General features: G+C 53.3%; 3 protein-coding genes across 10 annotated transcripts in view; 2 read left to right on the top strand and 1 right to left on the bottom strand.

Annotated features, from left to right (window-relative positions):
* On the top strand, nt 108-11,757 carry GBA2 (glucosylceramidase beta 2). The gene is given in 17 exon segments (NM_001258385.1): nt 108-641; nt 4,416-4,507; nt 4,808-4,923; nt 6,740-6,958; nt 7,259-7,498; nt 7,707-7,809; nt 7,968-8,121; nt 8,212-8,337; nt 8,813-8,985; nt 9,229-9,333; nt 9,521-9,628; nt 9,736-9,887; nt 10,013-10,119; nt 10,265-10,407; nt 10,487-10,602; nt 10,700-10,891; nt 11,186-11,757. Coding segments are annotated over 17 exon segments (2,748 nt in total). The 5' UTR covers nt 108-306; the 3' UTR covers nt 11,453-11,757.
* Nucleotides 11,614-17,422, bottom strand: CREB3 (cAMP responsive element binding protein 3). 4 transcript variants are annotated; one of them, XM_005660190.3, is made up of 10 exons: nt 16,828-16,963; nt 16,599-16,736; nt 16,346-16,493; nt 16,202-16,269; nt 15,996-16,085; nt 13,518-13,624; nt 13,336-13,404; nt 12,476-12,560; nt 12,287-12,371; nt 11,614-12,209 (listed from the first exon to the last, which is right to left on the bottom strand). In XM_005660190.3, the coding sequence occupies exons 2-10, from the start codon at nt 16,734-16,736 to the stop codon at nt 11,893-11,895; spliced, it is 1,107 nt and encodes a 368-aa protein (XP_005660247.2). In that variant the 5' UTR covers nt 16,828-16,963; the 3' UTR covers nt 11,614-11,892.
* Nucleotides 17,017-18,394, top strand: part of TLN1 (talin 1) — a 34,938-nt gene continuing 33,560 nt past the window's right edge. For 2 of the 5 annotated variants that reach the window (XM_021065688.1, XM_021065677.1), the window contains exon 1: nt 17,017-17,440. The gene's annotated coding sequence lies outside the window, so the exon portion shown is untranslated. The remainder of the gene's footprint in view (nt 17,441-18,394) is intronic. The other 3 variants (XM_021065656.1, XM_021065652.1, XM_021065668.1) reach the window with 2 other exon arrangements.

The raw sequence follows: 18,394 nt of genomic DNA, 5'->3' as shown, positions 1-18,394 counted from the left end.
CGGGCCAGCTAATCACCACGGCCCAATGACGTCGAGGCCCGATCCTTCCCGCCCAGGGCCCAGAGAGACGACCGAGGACGAGACCCTGGCGGCTTTATTGCTGTCGCCGCCGCCGCCGCTGCAGCCACAGCTCCCCGGCTCCACGGAGACACCAGCTCACCTCAGCTTTCCCCAGCGGGCAGCCCTCGGAGACGGCACCTAACAGCAGTCCGCGCCCGCGTCTGGGCTTGGCTGGCCAGATACTTTGTACCAGAAAGCTCGGGACCCGAGACTACCGAGGTCGTGGGGATCCAGGATCCAGGAAACATGGGAACCAGAGTCCCAGCCTCGGAGCCGACCAGCTGTGCCACAGGGGATCCGCAGACTTATTACCCTGAAGATATTGGAGGCACTGAGACTGCGCAGGTTACGGACTGCCAGAACCCTGAGGACAATCAACCCCAAAATGAGCCGAGCCACAGCAATCCAGAGGACTCTGGGCAGCTGATGGTTTCCTATGAGGGTAAAGCGGAGGGCTACCAGGTGCCTCCCTTTGGCTGGCGCATCTGCCTGGCTCATGAGTTTGCAGAGAAGAGAAAACCCTTTAATGCCAACGACATCTCCCTGAGCAACCTGATAAAGCATTTTGGGATGGGCTTGAGGTGAGTAGATCCCATTGCCTAAAATAACTTGTGCCTGGCTTTGTTCTAGCAGAGGCAGGAAAGTAAGGGGGGTGCTTTGTTCTAGTCTGGTGGCCCCATCCCCAACATATTCTAAACCACTGGTTCCGGCTGGTGAGATTAGGTCACATTTCTTTGCAACCCTCTTCCTTCCAGGAACTCATCTTTTTAGCAAAAAAAAAACAGGAGCATGTGGACCTTTTGGTCAGTCTTACCCATTTAGGCTGTCTCACAGACTCCCTCTTTTCCAAAGACTGCCCTTTGGGATTATACTTTGTGGCAAGATAGGAAAGAATATTCTAGGGGATATGGTACTGATACATTGTTGTGTCATGGGGGGGGGGCGTTCTCAGCCCCACATTCCCCTGAGCAGCTGGAATATTTATTGACCCTCATTTCGGCACAGCATTTTACAGCCCCAACGCCCATCAGCTTCTTTCCTCATCAGTTTTGGCTCCAAGGAGTGTGTGAGAGGCTGCTTGCTCTCAGCCCTAAAGAGAGGGCAGGCGATAAGAGATGTTCTAGAATAGACAGCCCCTGATATAAAAAGCAAAGAAGACCTTTGGCCAGGGAGGCACTGCCTTAGGTGTCCCCAGAGCTTAGTAATGATCTTCCAGAGCATTTCCTTATCTCTCCCCCACAAGTGGTGCAGACACTCCAAGAGCTTACCCTGAACTGTAGAACTCCTCCAGATCCCTCGATTCCCACTGGATTCAAAAAACTAGTGATGGAGCCAAGACCTATTAACAGGAACAAGTGGCCGTAGGACAGAAAGCATCATCCTGAGTCAGTCTACAGAGTAAACACAGAGCTGGGGAGGGAGGCTTAAAGTTTGGGAAATCCAGCCCTGGCAGCCTCAACGTAGGGCATCCTTCTTTTCTGCAGTCAGTGCTGTGGGGCTGGGGTAGAGAGCCCACGTACCTAACCCAAGCCCTAGGCAGTGGGAAGGGCCTGGCACTGCCCGCGTATCTGATGCCTTTGTCAGTTCCTCTAGGTGGCCTGTCCCAGAGAACAATAATCCCTCCAGGCTGCTTCTGAAACTGACCCAGCCCAGTTTTGACCCCAAGTGGCTTTGAGTCAAAATAGGGTCTACGACAGGGGTGCTGAGAGAAGCACACTGGGTTGCATGTGGTGGGGACATTGAGATCAAGAACCTGTAGGCATCCTAGCCCCCTAAGAATGACAGAGGCCCGAAGCTGTGCTCAGCCCCCTGGGCTTGGCTCCCCATGCCAGGACAGGGTGAAGATCGCTGACACAGGGGGCTTTGGAATGAGATGAGGTCCTGCCTTGAGAAAGCAGGGGTGAGACAAAGAGGAATTCAAAACAATAATTCTTAAGTTGGGTCTGAAATTAGGGAAAAGGCCAAATGGGTCAGGAAGGGCCAGCTGCTAATCTCTCACTAAAGGGAGTGAGAGAAAGGTGAGCCCTGAGAGGGAGCTGAACTGGGAGTACTCTGATCAGGAGCTCTAGCACCACAGAGTTCTCTTGGCCTCAGAGTAGTAAGCACTCAATTGTGTTTGCTCCCCGCTCCAGCCAGAATCCATCCATCCAATGAGTATGTATTGCATGCTCGTTCTGTGCCAGATACCCCTTTGTTCTGCCTATCTTCATATCTTGCACTTTGCCCTCACTGCCCGAATCCTCTCCTCACCCTCCCTCCCTCCCTCCCTCCCTCCCTCCGTCCGCCAGTCCTTGCTGGCCTCCAGTGTCAAAGTCTAGTTTCCTCTTAAGCTGGCAGAGAAGATCTGCCTCCCCATCATCATAGCCTTCCCTCCCTCCCCCTTCACCCCTGAAGCACACTGGGTTGCATGTGGTGGGGACATTGACATCAAGAACCTGTAGGCATCCTAGCCACCTAAGAATGACAGAGGCCTGAAGCTGTGCTTAGCCCCCGGACTTGGCTCCCTATACCAGGACAGGGTATTCTATATTCTTTCTTCACATTTCTCCTTCCCTTGCTCATGTCCCTGGTTCATCTCTCTCATGCTGCCTTGTTTGGACATGGGTCCTTTGTCAATTCAGCAACTGTTTATTGACGGCGACCATGTGCCCTGCCCTGTGCTTGAAGCTCTGGGTAATAATCAACTAGTCTTTGTCTGTGTCCCTTTCCCCAAGGAACTTAAAAGTATGTCAGACTCACATGAGCAACACTAAAATAACAGGACATGGAGTTCCCATCGTGGTGCAAGGGTTAACGAATCCAACTAGGAATCATGAGGTTGCGGGTTCTCTCCCTGCCCTTGCTCAGTGGGTTAAGGATCCGGCGTTGCCGTGAACTGTGGTGTAGGTCTGAAGACGCAGCTCGGATCCCACGTTGCTGTGGCTCTGGCGTAGGCTGGCGGCTACAGCTCCGATTAGACCCCTAGCCTGGGAGCCTACATATGCCGCGGGGGAGCGGCCCTAGAAAAGGCAAAAAAAATAAAAAATAAATAACAGGACAGCGTCTGATTGGGAGTTGAGATAGTACATATACAAGTAATGAACCTACGTGACACGGATGTTCCACTTTGTGGTTTTCCTATCTATTGTGTCATTTGTTCTTTTGACTATTCCCTTGTGTTAGGAAGGGCAAGAGGTATCCCCATTTTATAGATAAGGAAACTGAGGCTCAGCAGGGTTACTTACCCAATTACATGGTTACAAGGGGTGTGCGTGAACGATGGGTTGAAAATACTAGGTAGGGAAGGGAGTGGGATTGTGAGAGTCTGACAGGGCAGGGGTTGCTTATTGAAGACCTGCTCTGAATGAGAATTTGTAGGAAATAAAATTAGAAAATAGGCTGAGAGAGATGTCAGAGCCTTGAATCCCAAACACAATCATTCTGCCTATTGGATACAGACCAGGAAAATGTTGGAGTTTTTAGAAGGCATCACTGGGATATTATGGGAGAGTAAAATTAGAAAGCTTACAGTTTAAATGCTGAACTGAAAGGAAAAAGAAAAAACCAGAGAGAAAGACTTAAAAGGAAATGCCCCCAAAACGTAAACACTGGTTGTATATGGGTCGGGGTTTTTTTTTCACCTTCTACCGCATGTATTCTCCCAATTTTCACCTTTCATAATCAGGAAGGGAGTTCCCATTGTGGCTCAGTGGTTAACGAATCCGACTAGGAACCATGAGGCTGCGGGTTTGATCCCTGGCCTTGCTCAGTGGGTTAAGGATCTGGCGTCGCTGTGAGCTGTGGTATAGGTCACAGATGCGGCTCGGATCCCACGTTGCTGTGGCTCTGGCATAGGCCGGCCGCTTATAGCTCCGATTAGACCCCTAGCCTGGGAACCTCCATATGCCGCGGGAGCAGCCCTAGAAAGGGCAAAAAGACAAAAAAAAAAAAAAAAAAAAAAAGGAAGAATAATCATTTTAGAAAGAAGAAAGTTATCCCAGCAGTTCATGCCTGTTGGTGGGGTAGGTGTGGTTATAAATCTGGAATCCGGAACTGGCCCTTTCGGCACATCAGAAGAAATCTCCTGGGGTAGATTAAAGCAGTGGTGGTGAAATTAGAGGTGAGGAAAGATCAGAAAGCGCCTTCTGCGGAGACTAGAGAGGAGAAGCAAAGACAGTCCCAGTCCGTGAGATGGGGTGACTGGGAAGCTGAGAGGACAGACCTTGAACTGTAAGAGGAGTCGAGGGGGGCAGAGGTTTGGAAGTGAAGGTGATGGGTCCTCGCAGCTTAATGGGAAGTCACATCTGGGTGTCCAGAGAGGCAGGTGACAGCAACCTGCCACCCCCCTTCCACTCACACTGCCCCTTGCTCCTCAGGTACTTGCAGTGGTGGTACCGGAAGACCCGGGTAGAGAAGAAGACACCTTTCATCGACCTCATCAATTGCGTGCCCCTGAGACAGATCTATGGTGAGTCTCACTCCGGCTTGGCCCAGTCAGAGAGGGCCCAGCCTCCAGGCCTACTGCACAAAGCTAGGCAAAGAGGCTTTCAGCTCATGCGGGTTGCGCTGACCCAGCCCCTAGGCGTTTTTCCCTCAGCTTTATTGAAATGTAACTGACAAAGAACATCCCTGTAGGTTTAAAGTATACAATGTGTTGATTTGACAGCCCCCTGGTGTTTAGAGGAACCCATCTTTCTAGTCTAGAAGGTGAGAAGTGGACTCACTTTCCTTGCTCGGGCCCCACTAACTATATTGATTCTTCTTCTAGGTTGCCCCTTAGGTGGCATTGGGGGAGGCACCATCACCCGAGGCTGGAGAGGCCAGTTCTGTCGTTGGCAGCTTAATCCGGGAATGTACCGACACCAGACAGTCATTGCTGACCAAGTAAGTGCCAGGAGGAAGAAGAGACATCTGGGATAGTATTTGTCAGGCCAGGAAGGGTCTCTTGGCTAATGTAGGATGCGGCAGGGAGATATGCACCTGATTCAGTCCAGTAAGTACTTCCAGGATGACTTCTATGTGCCCAGCCCTGTGCTAGGATGCATAGGAATGACACACTCAGAGCACACGTTCCTTGAAAGAGTAAAGGTACCCCTGTGCCCTTCAACTCTCTAGTCAATGCCTCTACCTACTTTGCTGCCCCAGTTCCACTAGCTGAGCCAGTATCCAGCTACAGAGAGGCGGAGAATTCTAGGACCACTTAACTGGTTGAAAGATCAGAGGGAAAACAACCCCAGAGTCTACAAATATGTGAGAAAACAGGATGCACAGAGCACCCACAGCCTGCCCTGACTTGCCGGCCTTTAGCCAGAGGCCTGCTTCTTTCCTGGCGCTCATTCCACTGGAGGCTGGGGCCTTGGGAGCCTCTCTCCCAGGAAGATCCCCTTCTTCCCTTTATGGAAGCTTTAGTTCCCTGTGTCTCTTCATCACTCCTAGTGATTGCCAGAGGCACATGGCCTACCTTTCAGCATCTCTCTCTAGTGCCCTCCTCGGCGAGCTGTCCACCAAGTTCCTACTTCTTGTCTGAGGGAGGCCTCCAGCTTTTAGCTCATCTTCAAAGGAGAAGTGACTAGCAGACCTAGAGTCTTATTAATGACAAGGCCCTTCCTTGTTCAGGTTTACCAGCCCTGCCCAGTGCCCCACGCTTCCTCTCTGGCTCATCCCTTAGGTATCCTGAGGGAATGCCTTCCAGACTCCTGACTCTACAGTTAAAGTCATTTTTGCTTGCTTAACATGTGCTAGGTCCTATGCTAGGCTTTTCCTATAATATTTAATACTTTAAGAGACTCCTACCAGGAAAGTACCATTATTATGCCCATTTTACACGTTTACACACATTATCGAAACAAGGGAAGAGCTCTTAACCCCTCACAGCCCCTCCCCTCCAGAGCAGCCAGGGGGTCCGAATGTAAACACACTGTAACATGCTAGACCAGAGGGGTAGGGGGACACACAGGAGAATGATTCACTGCTTGAGGACAGGAGATGGCATCTGACCTGGGCCTTGAAGGATGAGGCTCTTTAGCAAATGGAGAATGAACATAAGCAAAACCACGAAGGAGGAAACACAGTATACTCAAGGAACAGTGTTTGCCACAACTAGACTACAGAGGCTTGAACAGGTAATGAGTCTGAGGGGTGGAGAGAGGCCACATCGAGAAAGGTCTCAAGGAGGAGTTCCCTGGTGGCTCAATGGGTTAAGGACCTGGCATCATCACTGCAGGGCTGTGACGCAGGTTCAATCCCTGCCCAGGAACTTCCACATGCCATGGGTGTCCCCCCTTCCCCCCAGAAAAGAAGGGCCTTGGAAGCCATGTAGAAGAGTTTAAACTTTAGCCTGAGGGCCATGCGGAGTCACCGAAACATTAAAAAAATACAGATGAACCTATCTTGATTTCTCTTTAAGAAGAATCCATCTGAAATCCAGAGGAGGAGGGGCAGAGTAAAAGCAAAGATGGTGAGGGTGTGGGTTGGGGCACGAAGACCGCAGCAGTGAGAAGGGAGAGGAAGCTGGGAGACCGATGGAGGGGGCACAACTTAAATGTCTCCATGAGCGTAGGGGAAGGGCCTGGGACATGAGCCCAGCTGTGGTGCCCTGGTTGCCACTGCAGGCTCTGGGAAGAGCTACCTAAGGAGAGGGAGTCTCCTTTGAGGATCCTTTGAGTCACCCAGTTTCAGTCCATATACCTTCTTGGTTTAGTTCACCGTGTGCTTGCGTCGGAAAGGGCAGACCGTGTACCAGCAGGTCCTGTCCGTGGAGCACCCCAGTGTCCTGCGCAGCTGGAACTGGGGCCTGTGTGGGTCCTTTGCATTCTACCACGCCCTCTATCCCCGAGCTTGGACGGTCTATCAGCTTCCCGGCCAGAATGTCACCCTCACCTGCCGCCAGATCACACCCATCTTGCCCCACGACTACCAGGTGAGGCTCCCCCTCTCTTTCCTCCATCGCTCTCCCTTCCCCAGCATCTGTCTCTCCTGGAAGTTCCATGACCTGTGCAGGGGAAGAGATGGAGCGTGAAAATCACACTGGTTGCTCAGGACCATGGCCCGATTGGTTTTCTGTCTCTTGGTGGAGAGCCTGCCTGGGAACATGGGGGGATGCAAGGGAAGACAGCACATGGGGGTATTTGAGTCAGGCCCTCAGTGCCAAGGGCTGCTTCTGGAAGGGGAGCCAGAGGGGGCTCCTGGGGACCATCTGAGTCTGATCGTCTGCTCCCAGGACAGCAGCCTGCCGGTAGGAGTCTTTGTGTGGGATGCGGAAAATGAAGGGGACGAAACCCTGGATGTATCCATCATGTTCTCCATGCGGAATGGACTGGGGGGTGACGAGGATGCCCCAGGAGGCTTGTGGAATGAGCCCTTCTGTCTGGAGCGTGATGGGGAGACGGTACAGGGGCTGCTGCTGCATCATCCAACCCTTCCAAATCCCTACACGATGGCTATGGCTGCTCGACTCACGGTATGGGGGAACCTGCCCTAGACAGCCCCTGAGCTCCCACTCCCGGCCTGGCCCCAGAACCCACCACGATCCCACTGTGGTCTCTTGACTTCCTCATCTCCTGAGTCCCACCCTCACCACAGCCCTTAAGCCCCTAGACTATGTACGGGAGACTTAGAAGCCGGGGTGCCTGTGGGGCTTCTCCTCACAGTCTTTGGCCCCTTTATAGGCAGACACCACGGTAACGCACATCACAGCCTTTGACCCCGATGGCACTGGGCAGCAGGTGTGGCAGGATCTACTTCAAGATGGACAGCTGGACTCCCCCGCTGGTGATGGGGGGGCGTCTGACAGGGAGGTGGCGGGAAGAGAGGTTGTCCCTGTCTTCAGAGCAGGGGCGGGAGGCCTGGTAATAGAAGCCTTATTCCCAGGTTAGGATCCCTGCGGCTGAAGCAGGTGCCTGGGCTGATTCAGCTTGTGCTTCTCTCAGGCCAAAGCCCCCCCTCGCAGAAAGGAGTGGGCATCGCCGGGGCCGTGTGTGTTACCACCAGGCTGCCACCTGGAGGCCGGCGCCGCCTGGAGTTCTCGCTGGCTTGGGACATGCCCAGAATCATGTTTGGAGCCAAGGGCCAGGTCTACCACAGGTGACGGGAACGGGAGAGTGCACGGATCACGGTGATGGGGCTCGGCGCCGGAGCCCGCATGCTCATCCCTCCCCTTGCTGGCCACCCTAGGCGGTACACCAGGTTCTTTGGTCCAGATGGCGACGCAGCACCCGCCCTTAGCCACCACGCACTGAGCAGATACGCAGACTGGGAAGAGAGGATCTCCGCCTGGCAGAGCCCGGTATTGGATGACAGGTGCCAGTGGGGCCCCTCGCTTGCCTTTCTCCCAGGCGCTCCCACTCCAACTGGGACTTTTTTTTTTTTTTTTTTTGGTCTTCTTGCCTTTTCTAGGGCCGCTCCCTTGGCACATGGAGGTTCCCAGGCTAGGGGCTGAATTGGAGCTGTAGCCACCGGCCTACGCCAGAGCCACAGCAACGCGGGATCCAAGCCGCATCTGTGACCTACACCACAGCTCACGGCAACGCCAGATCCTTAACCCACTGAGCAAGGCCAGGGATCGAACCCGCAACCTCATGGTTCCTGGTCGGATTCGTTAATCCCTGTGCCACGATGGGAACTCAGTAGGACTCCTTGATTCACTCTCCACACACCAAAGTCAGCAGAGTTGAGCGGGGATTGAGTTAGTAGCCCTACTCTGCTGAGCCCCAGAATCCGTCCTTTCCTGAGAGGTCCATATTCATTAGACCACCCCCCTTTCCTGACCCCCCAGATCCTTGCCTGCCTGGTACAAATCTGCACTGTTCAATGAACTATACTTCCTGGCGGATGGGGGCACAGTGTGGCTGGAAGTCCCCGAGGACTCACTGCCAGAGGACCTGGTGGGCAGCATGTGTCAGCTCCGCCCCATCCTGCAGGAGTACGGTCGCTTCGGCTACCTTGAAGGTAGGGGCTGCCGGGGGTGGGGGGTGGGGGGCAAGGTGTGGCAGGCTTAGCCATGAGGCTAGTTCGTGCCCCAAGGCAGGATGGCGGGTTTTGCCTCTCCCTGGGTATTGGTTGAGGATGATGGGGGTAGTGGCAGGTGTGCAGTGTGACAGTGCTGCACCAACTCTAGAGGACGAGCTGGGGACGGCAACGTGAAGAGGCAGCAGGAATCATGGCAACGGTGCGTCTCCCTCGTTCCTCCAGGCCAGGAATATCGCATGTACAACACATATGACGTCCACTTTTATGCTTCCTTTGCCCTCATCATGCTCTGGCCCAAACTCGAGCTCAGCCTGCAGTATGACATGGGTGAGGGTCCCTTTTGTGTTGCTTCTGCCCGCCTAGCTCCCCACGCCCTGGAACCTTGTGGCCCCTCAAGGCTGTCTCTGCATCCCACTTAAGGGGTCCCCTCTGGAGTCACACACACAGCTCTGTGCCCGACCCCAAGCCTAGCCATTCCCTGCCCCGTGCCCCGCTTGTGTATCTGCTCCCCCAGCTCTGGCCACTCTCAGGGAGGACCTGACAGAGCGACGGTACCTGATGAGTGGGATCACAGCACCTGTGAAAAGGAGGAACGTCATCCCTCACGATATCGGGGACCCAGGTGAGAGTCCCTCCATCACAAGAGAGCCTCCCCTCCCTCAAGTTTTGCCCCTTCCACCCCACCCCGCCCCCCCAGCGCAAATGGACCAGGTCTCCTCCCCTCCCCAGATGACGAGCCATGGCTCCGGGTCAATGCATACGTGGTCCACGACACTGCTGACTGGAAGGACCTGAACCTGAAGTTTGTGCTGCAGGTTTATCGGGACTATTACCTGACGGGTGACCAGGTCTTCCTGAGGGACATGTGGCCTGTGTGTCTGGTAAGAGATGCGTGTGCAGTGGCCGGTGTGCCAGGGGCATGCTGCCTGGTATTTATGGAGAGCCCAGCTGGCTACTGTTGTCTTTCCTTAGTACCTAGGTCTTCAGTCTCTTGGTCCCTCTCTAGGCTGTGATGGAGTCTGAAATGAAGTTTGACAAGGACCAAGACGGACTCATTGAGAACGGAGGCTATGCAGACCAAACCTATGATGGATGGGTCACCACAGGCCCCAGGTTGGGGGGGGTGGGTAGGGATTTCCAGGGGCCTAGGTGGGGAACAGTCAAGAGACTGTGGGCTCAAGGAAGCGTGACCTGCCTTATACAGCCTGGGAGTGGCTAGAGCTGCCAGTCTGATCCCTGAACCTGTGTCCCTGACCAGTGCTTACTGTGGAGGACTGTGGCTGGCAGCTGTGGCTGTGATGGTCCAGATGGCTGCTCTGTGTGGGACCAGGGAGGTCCAGGATCAGTTTTCTTCCATCCTCAGCCGGGGCCGAGAAGCCTATGAGAGACTGCTCTGGAACGGTGAGTCAGGGGATCCTAAGGACTCTGAAGGCAGCTCTGGGGACACAGGGAGCCCTACTTTGTCCTTCTGCTTCTCCAGGCCGTTATTACAACTATGACTGCAGCTCTCAGCCTCAGGCCTATAGCATCATGTCTGATCAGTGTGCCGGCCAGTGGTTCCTGAGGGCCAGTGGCCTAGGAGAAGGAGATACTGAGGTGAGAGAATAGAAGGCGGAACCAGAGAGAAAGGTAAGGGTTTCTCCTGGAGGTGGGAAGCAGGCTGAAGAAACTGTTTCATCACTTGCCCGTCTAGGTATTTCCTACCCCACACGTGGTCCAAGCTCTCCAGACCATCTTTGAGTTCAATGTCCAGGCCTTTGCAGGAGGGGCCATGGGGGCTGTGAATGGAATGCAGCCCCATGGTGTTCCTGATAGATCCAGCGTCCAGTCTGATGAAGTCTGGGTGGGTGTGGTCTACGCGCTGGCAGCCACCATGATCCAAGAGGTAACTCACTCCCTTCCCCACCTCTCTGCCATCTGCACCTTAGCCTAGCAAACCTCCTCAGCTATCAGACTTCTGTACGGCCTGATCCAGTGCCACCTCATCCATCCAGAAAGCCTCCCCCTTTTCCCTGGCACACATCCCACCTCCCGCCTTCAGGCTTCTGCCTGTGAGTCAGTTTTATTTCCCTCCGTAGCTGGGAATTCCCTGAGGGCAGAGACCTACTGTCTCCATCTGTCCAGCTGAAGTGGCTCTTCAGGGGTTGCCGAGGAATATGATGGCCATTTCTCTCTACAGGGCCTGACCTGGGAGGGCTTCCGTACAGCAGAAGGCTGCTACCGTACTGTGTGGGAGCGCCTGGGCCTGGCCTTCCAGACCCCTGAGGCATACTGCCAGCAGCGGGTGTTCCGCTCACTCGCCTACATGCGACCACTGAGCATCTGGGCCATGCAGCTAGCCCTGCAGCAGCAGCAGCATAAAAAGGCCTCTGGGCCAACAGCCAAACAGGACACAGGACAAAGCTCCGGCCTAAAACCTGGACCAAAGGAAGCCATGCAAACCTGAGCCCAGAGGGGGAAGGAGGCACTAACAGCCCAGCCTCCAGCCAGGCCTTTCCTCCTCCACCACCCCGACCCCATCCAGACTCCTGCAACCCTGAGCCACCAGGACAATCATGCGCTCCCTTCTCCCCACCAACCACGCCAGTAAAGAGGGGTTGAGGGTGACCCAAGCATCAGAATCACTTATTTATTTCTTTCTTCACCCCATCCCCTCATTGCATGAAATGTTCAAGGAAGTCAGTGGACTCTCCCAGGCCCCTTAATGGAACAACAGACATACATGGGTGCAAATAAAACCCCAGAAAGCCAGTAAGTGTGGTGTGTTTGTGCCCTCAGGCTTCCTGACAGGGGACAGGACCTGAGGCTCACCCTCTCCCATTCCTTTTCCTTTGAACACAGACTGGGGGCACCAGGCTCTGGCTGAGGCCCCCTGCATTCTCACATCTAGCCTGAGTACCTGCCCTGCAAGGTAACAGATATGGGGCTGTGGGTAGGGAGCCATCCTCCCTCTCTTGTGAGATTTGCATGCAGGGGGAAGATGGGACCTGGGCTAGAAGACCTTGAGAAGCGGTCGGGCAGTGGCAGCTTCATGGGCGATTCTGCCCCAGGAGCCCAAGCCATGTGGTGGAACAGGCAGCAAGAGTTGCCAGGAGCCTGGAGCTCGTGGGTTGAGCTGTCCTGTGGTACCTCTGACTGCAGTGCAGGCAGGTCCCGCTGGGGAACGTCCTCGCTGGGGAGGGCACGAAGCTGGCGGGACAACACTGAGGAGACACAGACTGTTCAGGGGCCACCCTGGCTTCCCCCCCTGGCCCTTCCTGAGTGGTCTCAAGCCTCTCACCTCCATGCTCGGCTGGCGGGCTCCCCCTTGTGTCCGAGGAGTACATGGCAGGTACGAAGAGGAGACAGAAGGAGAAGAGCAGGACCTGGAGCACAAACAGGAAAAAAAAAGAGATGAGGACGAGCTCTGGATTGCACCCCTGTCCCTGCCACCTGAGAAAAGAATCTCTCCTTCCATCGCCATCCTCACCAAGATGCAGGTGCTGCTGCTGCTGGCTTTGTTTGCCGTCTGAATCACCATGGACTGCAGCCTCCTCAACTGATCCAAAAGGGACCTAGCAGAAGAACGGGGGACAGTGAGCAGCCCCCGGCCTGGCACCCTGACATGTAACAAAATCCTCCTGTTAAGGCCACCCCTCCCTCTGTGCACTGGATCCTCTCTCTTACTTTCTGACCTATTTTTGCAAGTGATCACCTCCTCTCTAGACAAAAATGCCTGAAGTTCCTCATTAAAACAAACACACAGGACTCTGCCCTGCCCCTGACTTAAACTCCTTCTGCAAACACCTTTAGTGCTTGTACAACTGCCTGATCAGCTCCACACTCAATCCTCTTCAGGGATTCTATGTTCTTTTTTTATATTTATTTTGCCACACCCACATGCTGCGGGAGTTCCCAGGCCAGGGATCAAACCAGAGCCACAGCAGTGAGAAGGCCTTACCCCAGGAGGCCACCAGGGAACTCCCTCTATGTTCTCTACCTTATGGCCCAACTCACCTGGGTTAGGGTTCCAGCCACACTAGACTATGTGGTGTTCTCTTTGCCTAAAATGCTCCCTGCCGCCACTCCAGAATCCCCATCTACTGTCAAATGCCTTCTGCCACGTGAGGTCTTTTTTGCTCCCTCTTTCTTTCTTGATACTTATCTGTAGTTAACTTGGGAATTTATTCCCCATTGCTGTGAACTTCTTGGAATCAGATACCCATGAAAGGCCAACACCAGGCCTTGCATGTAGGAGCTGCCCAGTTAGAAATCAAGTGTGGAGCAGGGGAAATAAGAAAGTATTAAACGGGAAGAATGAGAAAGCACTGAGGTCGAAGAGCTGCTTACAGATTCTGCTCCTCCAGGAGCTGTACTTTGTTCTGTAGCTCCAGATTCTGGGCCGAGTATTTCAGGACCCTGGAGAAATAACAGGGCTGTGGGGATATGGCCTGTACCCATCCTTCAGAAACCTGACGCTCCCAATTACTTCTGTTCTCCCTGTCCCCCCGAAGTCCCTCTCCCTTTTATACCTGCTCTCTAAACTCCCCACATACACCTTCTTCTTCCTGCGGCTCTCTTGAGCAGACTTTTTGTTTCGAATCTTCCTTCGCACTCGTCTCAGAACTTGTTCCTCCATCTGAGGGACATTGGGGAAAAGGGTAACATCAGAAGAAGGTGCGACCAAAGAGCCTGAAGGCAACGGAGTTCAAGCTTCCCAATGGGCGAATTCCTTCTACAGCCTTCCTGAGCACTCTGCTTCTGTATGAATGCCCCCGAGAACAGGTGTTAACGCCCTCACAAGCCAGAACCATTTTAATTATTAACTAAAAAACACAAAACAAAAAACACTTCCTTGTCATGAGCCAACATCTGCCCCTGTTCTTTCTACCTATCGGATTTACCTAGCACCCAATCTCTGGGTGCTATTTTACTTTATTTATGTATTTACTGCTTTTTAGGGCTGTATCCTCAGCATATGGAGACTCCCAGGCTAGGGATCGAATCAGAGCTACAGCTGCCGGCCTATGCCACAGCCACAGCGACACCAGATCTGAGCCGCATCTGCGAACTAGACCACAGTTCACGGCAACACCAGATCCTTACTTAACCCACTGAGCGAGGGCAGGGATTGAACCCGCAACCTCATGGTTCCTAGTCGGATTCCTTTCCACTGTGCTGTGATGTGAACTCCTCTTTAGCTATTTTAAAACACTTGACATTTCTTCCAAGTGAAAAAAAAATCTGGGCAAAAGTTTTAACTCATCATCTGCTCTCTTCTCAGGATGGAATGTATACTCGTAATATCTGTCAAAAGATCTGGGCTCAAGCCTGGACACTGAGATGTGACGTTCTGGCTGATATAAAGGAGAGCAAGTGGTTACTGCTCTTCTAGAGGCAACACAACTAGATAATGAGTATCTGCTGATATAGCTTGCAAGCCTATTCACTCTTTTTTTTTTTTTTTTTTTTGGGGTCTTTTTGCCTTTTCTAGGGCTGATTCCCATGGCATATGGACATTCCCAGGCTAGGGGTCGAATCGGAGCTGTAGCCACCGGCCCACACCAGAGCCACAGCAACTTGGGATCCAAGCCGCATCTGCCACCTATGCCACAGCTCATGGCAACGCTGGATCCTTAACCCACTGAGCAAGGGCAGGGATCGAACCTGCAACCTCATGGTTCCTAGTCAGAGTCATTAACCACTGCGCCACTACGGGAACTCCAGGCCTATTCACTCTTAGTAGTCATATCACACTACTGTACTTTTAAGAAATTAAAGTCTCTTTATCTTTCTATCAGTAAATATTGATTTCATCATAGTATCACAATACCGCACATGTGAAGCTGCCACTCATTGCTTGAAGCAAAACTCAGGATTTTACATTTATTTTTGTTATACTCCTTAGTCCAGCCTTGATGAATTCTAAAACTTAACCATTCAGCCATAGGTGGATTAGTGTAAAACTAGTGAAATCTAAGTGTCAGGACCCCCCTGTTCCCACAGTACTTTGCAAATCCCTATACCAATATTACACTAATGATTTTGAATTCTTACTTAAAGAGAACACCAAAGTTTGTACAAGCCCTACAAAAACCAGGATCTGCCCCGGCATCCAGCATATTAACTACAGCTTCCTACAAACAACAAACGTGCCAATCTCTCGCTGTCAGGAGACGTGTTTCTACAATCTTTTCTTAGCCTCTTTGCTTCTATTTTCTATGCTGAAAATTCCATTTTGTCCTGCTTTACTTAACCCCATATTCCAGCTTGAAAAACAGTCACCATGCTAGTAAATAATTTAAGCTTAAGAACAAAGACCAAAAGGCATAAGTATTCACGTGGTCAGCTGAATGAGGACATAATGCGTTGGTCTAGGCATGCAGTTTGCACAGCATGATACGTCCTGTTAAAATAAGAGGAAGAGGCGCCTCAAGGCCCCAGGGGGTTTATGAGCGGTCGTTAGCAGAATATGCATCAGCAAGGAGGTACAAACCTAGGCATGCCAGGTTGCAGCAGATAGGCATGCTGTCTGTGGAAGCACAATGATAATTCTCTAGGTGCTATGCACAGAGAGCTAATATCCAGCTTCTTCAATGCTAGTGATTGTTAATGCCTAAAGGTCAGAATAAAAGCTTAACCAGCTACCAGCTATGTGACTTTTAAAATAATAAAAGAACTATGTCCTGCACCTACAACCCCCTCCTCACTTGATGTAATCCTAAAGAGCACAATAAAAGCAGTGTGGTTTCTTGAGGCACTGCTCTTGGTCCCTGAGACCTTGAGTCCCCCAGTTCCCACCCGCAATTAAGATAAATGTCTCTGTGTCTTGTTTTATGCTAACTTTTTCTCAAGTTTTACAGCACCCGTTCCTCAGCCCTTACCTGCGAAGCTGGACTCAGCATCTCGCCTCAGTCCTTTCTCAAGTTACTGATATAAAATTAACAGAGTCAGCCTACTAGGGACTTAACCCCTGCATCCAGTCTTTGCTCCTCGAATGGGAGTCTTACCTTAGTGAGAGGAAGTGTCCCGGGCAGAGTAAGCCCCTCCTTCTCCAAAAGCCTCTTCTCCTCCTCCGTCAGTATCAGCTCACCAATCTCCTGGGGTTCCAAGAGGTGGGCAGCACAGGTGCAAGAGGGTGTCAGAGAGAAATTCGGACTCCTGCCCCAACCCGGTCAATGTGGGAATAATCGTCCTGTAAACCAAGTCAAGTTACCTGCTCTGCGGGCGCCTCCACACGCAGGGAAGTCATTTGGGCCCCTTCCTTCTCATAATCCTCATTATCTGCAAGAGGGAAAGTATAAACAGCCAGGTCCATAGTCCCCTCCCCTCCCCCAAACTTCACCTCTATCAGACTCACCTAGATCTATGGAGACATACTCCTGTGACAGGGAATAGGTGTGATCATGGTGGACAAGATAGGGGTCAGAGTGGCTAAAATCGGTCAACGATGCTGGGGGACTCGACAGGCAGCTCAGGAAATCCTCTACGTCCCAATCGCTCAATGCCTGCCCAGGGTTCAGATTAACAGACTTTGACTGATCACCACCCCCTGCCTCAGAGACACCCCTCCATCCCGCCCGGGGCCTCCCGGACTCAGAGCCCCCCCCCACCTCGGAAAGTGGTAGCTCCCAATCCAGGGGCGCCTCCAAGGCTTCGTCCCGCGCCGCCCCCAGACCTCCGCTTTCCTCTAACAGGAAGCCCAGCAAGTCATCGTCACCCGAGTCCAACCCCAGCTCCATATGAGACATCTACGGAAAGGATGAGCAGAAACACAGAAGTACACCCGGAGTCAACTCCCAACCCCACGCACGACTCCCACCGATCGTCAGTGGGCCACACCTATGGGCTCCGCAAGCGGGGTTTTCCTCCTGGATGCCGGAGGTGGCTCACAAACCCGACCCGCCTCCCAGCCTGAGTCTTAGCCACTTCCAACACCACACAAGTGACGCACCGAGCCCTGAGGCATCCCGGGACTTGGAGTTCCCCGGACGCGGAAGTGGCCTTGGTGCACGCCACGTCCCGGGCACTATGCAAATAGAGGGGACGTCCTTGCCAGCCCCTCACTCCCCGAGGGCGGGCATTCCGGCGAGCCGCCTCCGCCTCCGCCTCCGCCTTCGCCCCGGGCTAGGAAAAGGAAGGACTACCGCGCAACCGGGACCTCGGGCCCAGCTCGGGCGTCTTCTTGGGATTGCGCCGCACCCTCGCTTCCTGCCGGGGAGGGGCTGCGGGTCTTCGGCCGGCTCCTGAGCATCGAGATCTGGGGCCAGAGCAGCTTCCTGCGGTCCCCGCAACCATAGAGCGCGGGCCCAGGGCGCCGCCCGCGGGCGGGGGACGTTCCCGGACGGAAGTGGCCGAGAGTGTCGAAGGGAGGGCGAGGCCGGAGCCCGAGAGCCACCGGGAGAACGAGCGGGTTAGCGGGCCGGCGGGCGGGGCGCAGAGCCGGGCAGCGCAGGTAGGCCGGTCTGCCGCGAGCGGGGCCTCAGGGTGGGGCCGCAAGGCCGGGCCCGGGAGGCGGGCGGGGCCCCTGACTTGACTGCGTCTCCTGTTTCGGGTCCTGTTGGAGAGGTCAGCGTCCAGTGTCTCTCGGCTTGGGCTGGGAGTTCAAGAGGCCTTTTTGCGGGAGGCTTTTCTGCTCCCTTGCTGGGAGCAGCCCCCTGTCTGGGATAGGTTTGGGGGAGGGTGAAGAGTGGGTGGCAGTGCGACGCAGGGCGGGGATCGGCTTTGAGGTTGGCTGATGGCGGGTATGTGGGTAGGAGCGCCCTGGGTGGGTTGGGGATTAGGTGGTATTGGGTTTAGGAGCCAAGGTTAGCTTTAGGGGTTTAAATTTCGAGTTATGAGCGTGAGTCAGGTCCGTTTTGGGTAGGTAAAGTTTGGATTAAGGACATTATTTTGTGTTCTAGGATGGTCAGCCTAAGCCAGAGTTAGAGTCCAGGGTCGGGTTAAGGGTCAGCAGCAGGAACGGCGCTCGAGATCCAGTTTTAGGCATTAGAGACCGTTGGCATAGCCAGTGTTAGGGGTAAAACGGGGAAGGAGTGACTCAGGAATCAAGTGACACATGATCTTTAGGTTCAGGGGTCAAGCTCTAGGGGTAAGGTTGGGATTTGGTGCTAAAGGTAAAATTTAGATCAAAATTAGGGATCAGGGATTGGATTCAAGTGTCTGCTGGGAAAGAGCTGAATGTTAAAGCCAGTATTGGGCATCAGGAGACAAATTGGGATCGGGGTTAATGTTGGGAACTAAGGACAGTTTTAGGGGTTATAGGCTGAGGTCAGGGTAGGTGACCTCAGGCAGGTAAAATTTAAGAGATTGGCAGGTGCTCTTTTTTTTTTTTTTTTTTTTTTTTGCAGGGAGGGCTCTTGTTTCTCTGTCGCCGTGGGGGCTTCTTTGGCGCAGAGAAATGATAAAC

The sequence above is a fragment of the Sus scrofa genome, chromosome 1, assembly GCF_000003025.6.
Source record: "Sus scrofa isolate TJ Tabasco breed Duroc chromosome 1, Sscrofa11.1, whole genome shotgun sequence".
NCBI lineage: Eukaryota > Metazoa > Chordata > Mammalia > Artiodactyla > Suidae > Sus > Sus scrofa.
Note: the sequence above shows the minus strand (reverse complement) of the source record. Positions and strands in the feature narration are given on the sequence as shown.

Excerpts from the sequence above, each read along its gene's own strand:
- CREB3 (XM_005660189.3), bottom strand. Across the intron at positions 16,270-16,345 it reads GTATGTCTCCATAGATCTAG|ATAATGAGGATTATGAGAAG; the intron begins GTGAGTCTGATA and ends TCCCTCTTGCAG. Across the intron at positions 13,625-15,995 it reads GGACACTTCCTCTCACTAAG|ATGGAGGAACAAGTTCTGAG; the intron begins GTAAGACTCCCA and ends AATGTCCCTCAG.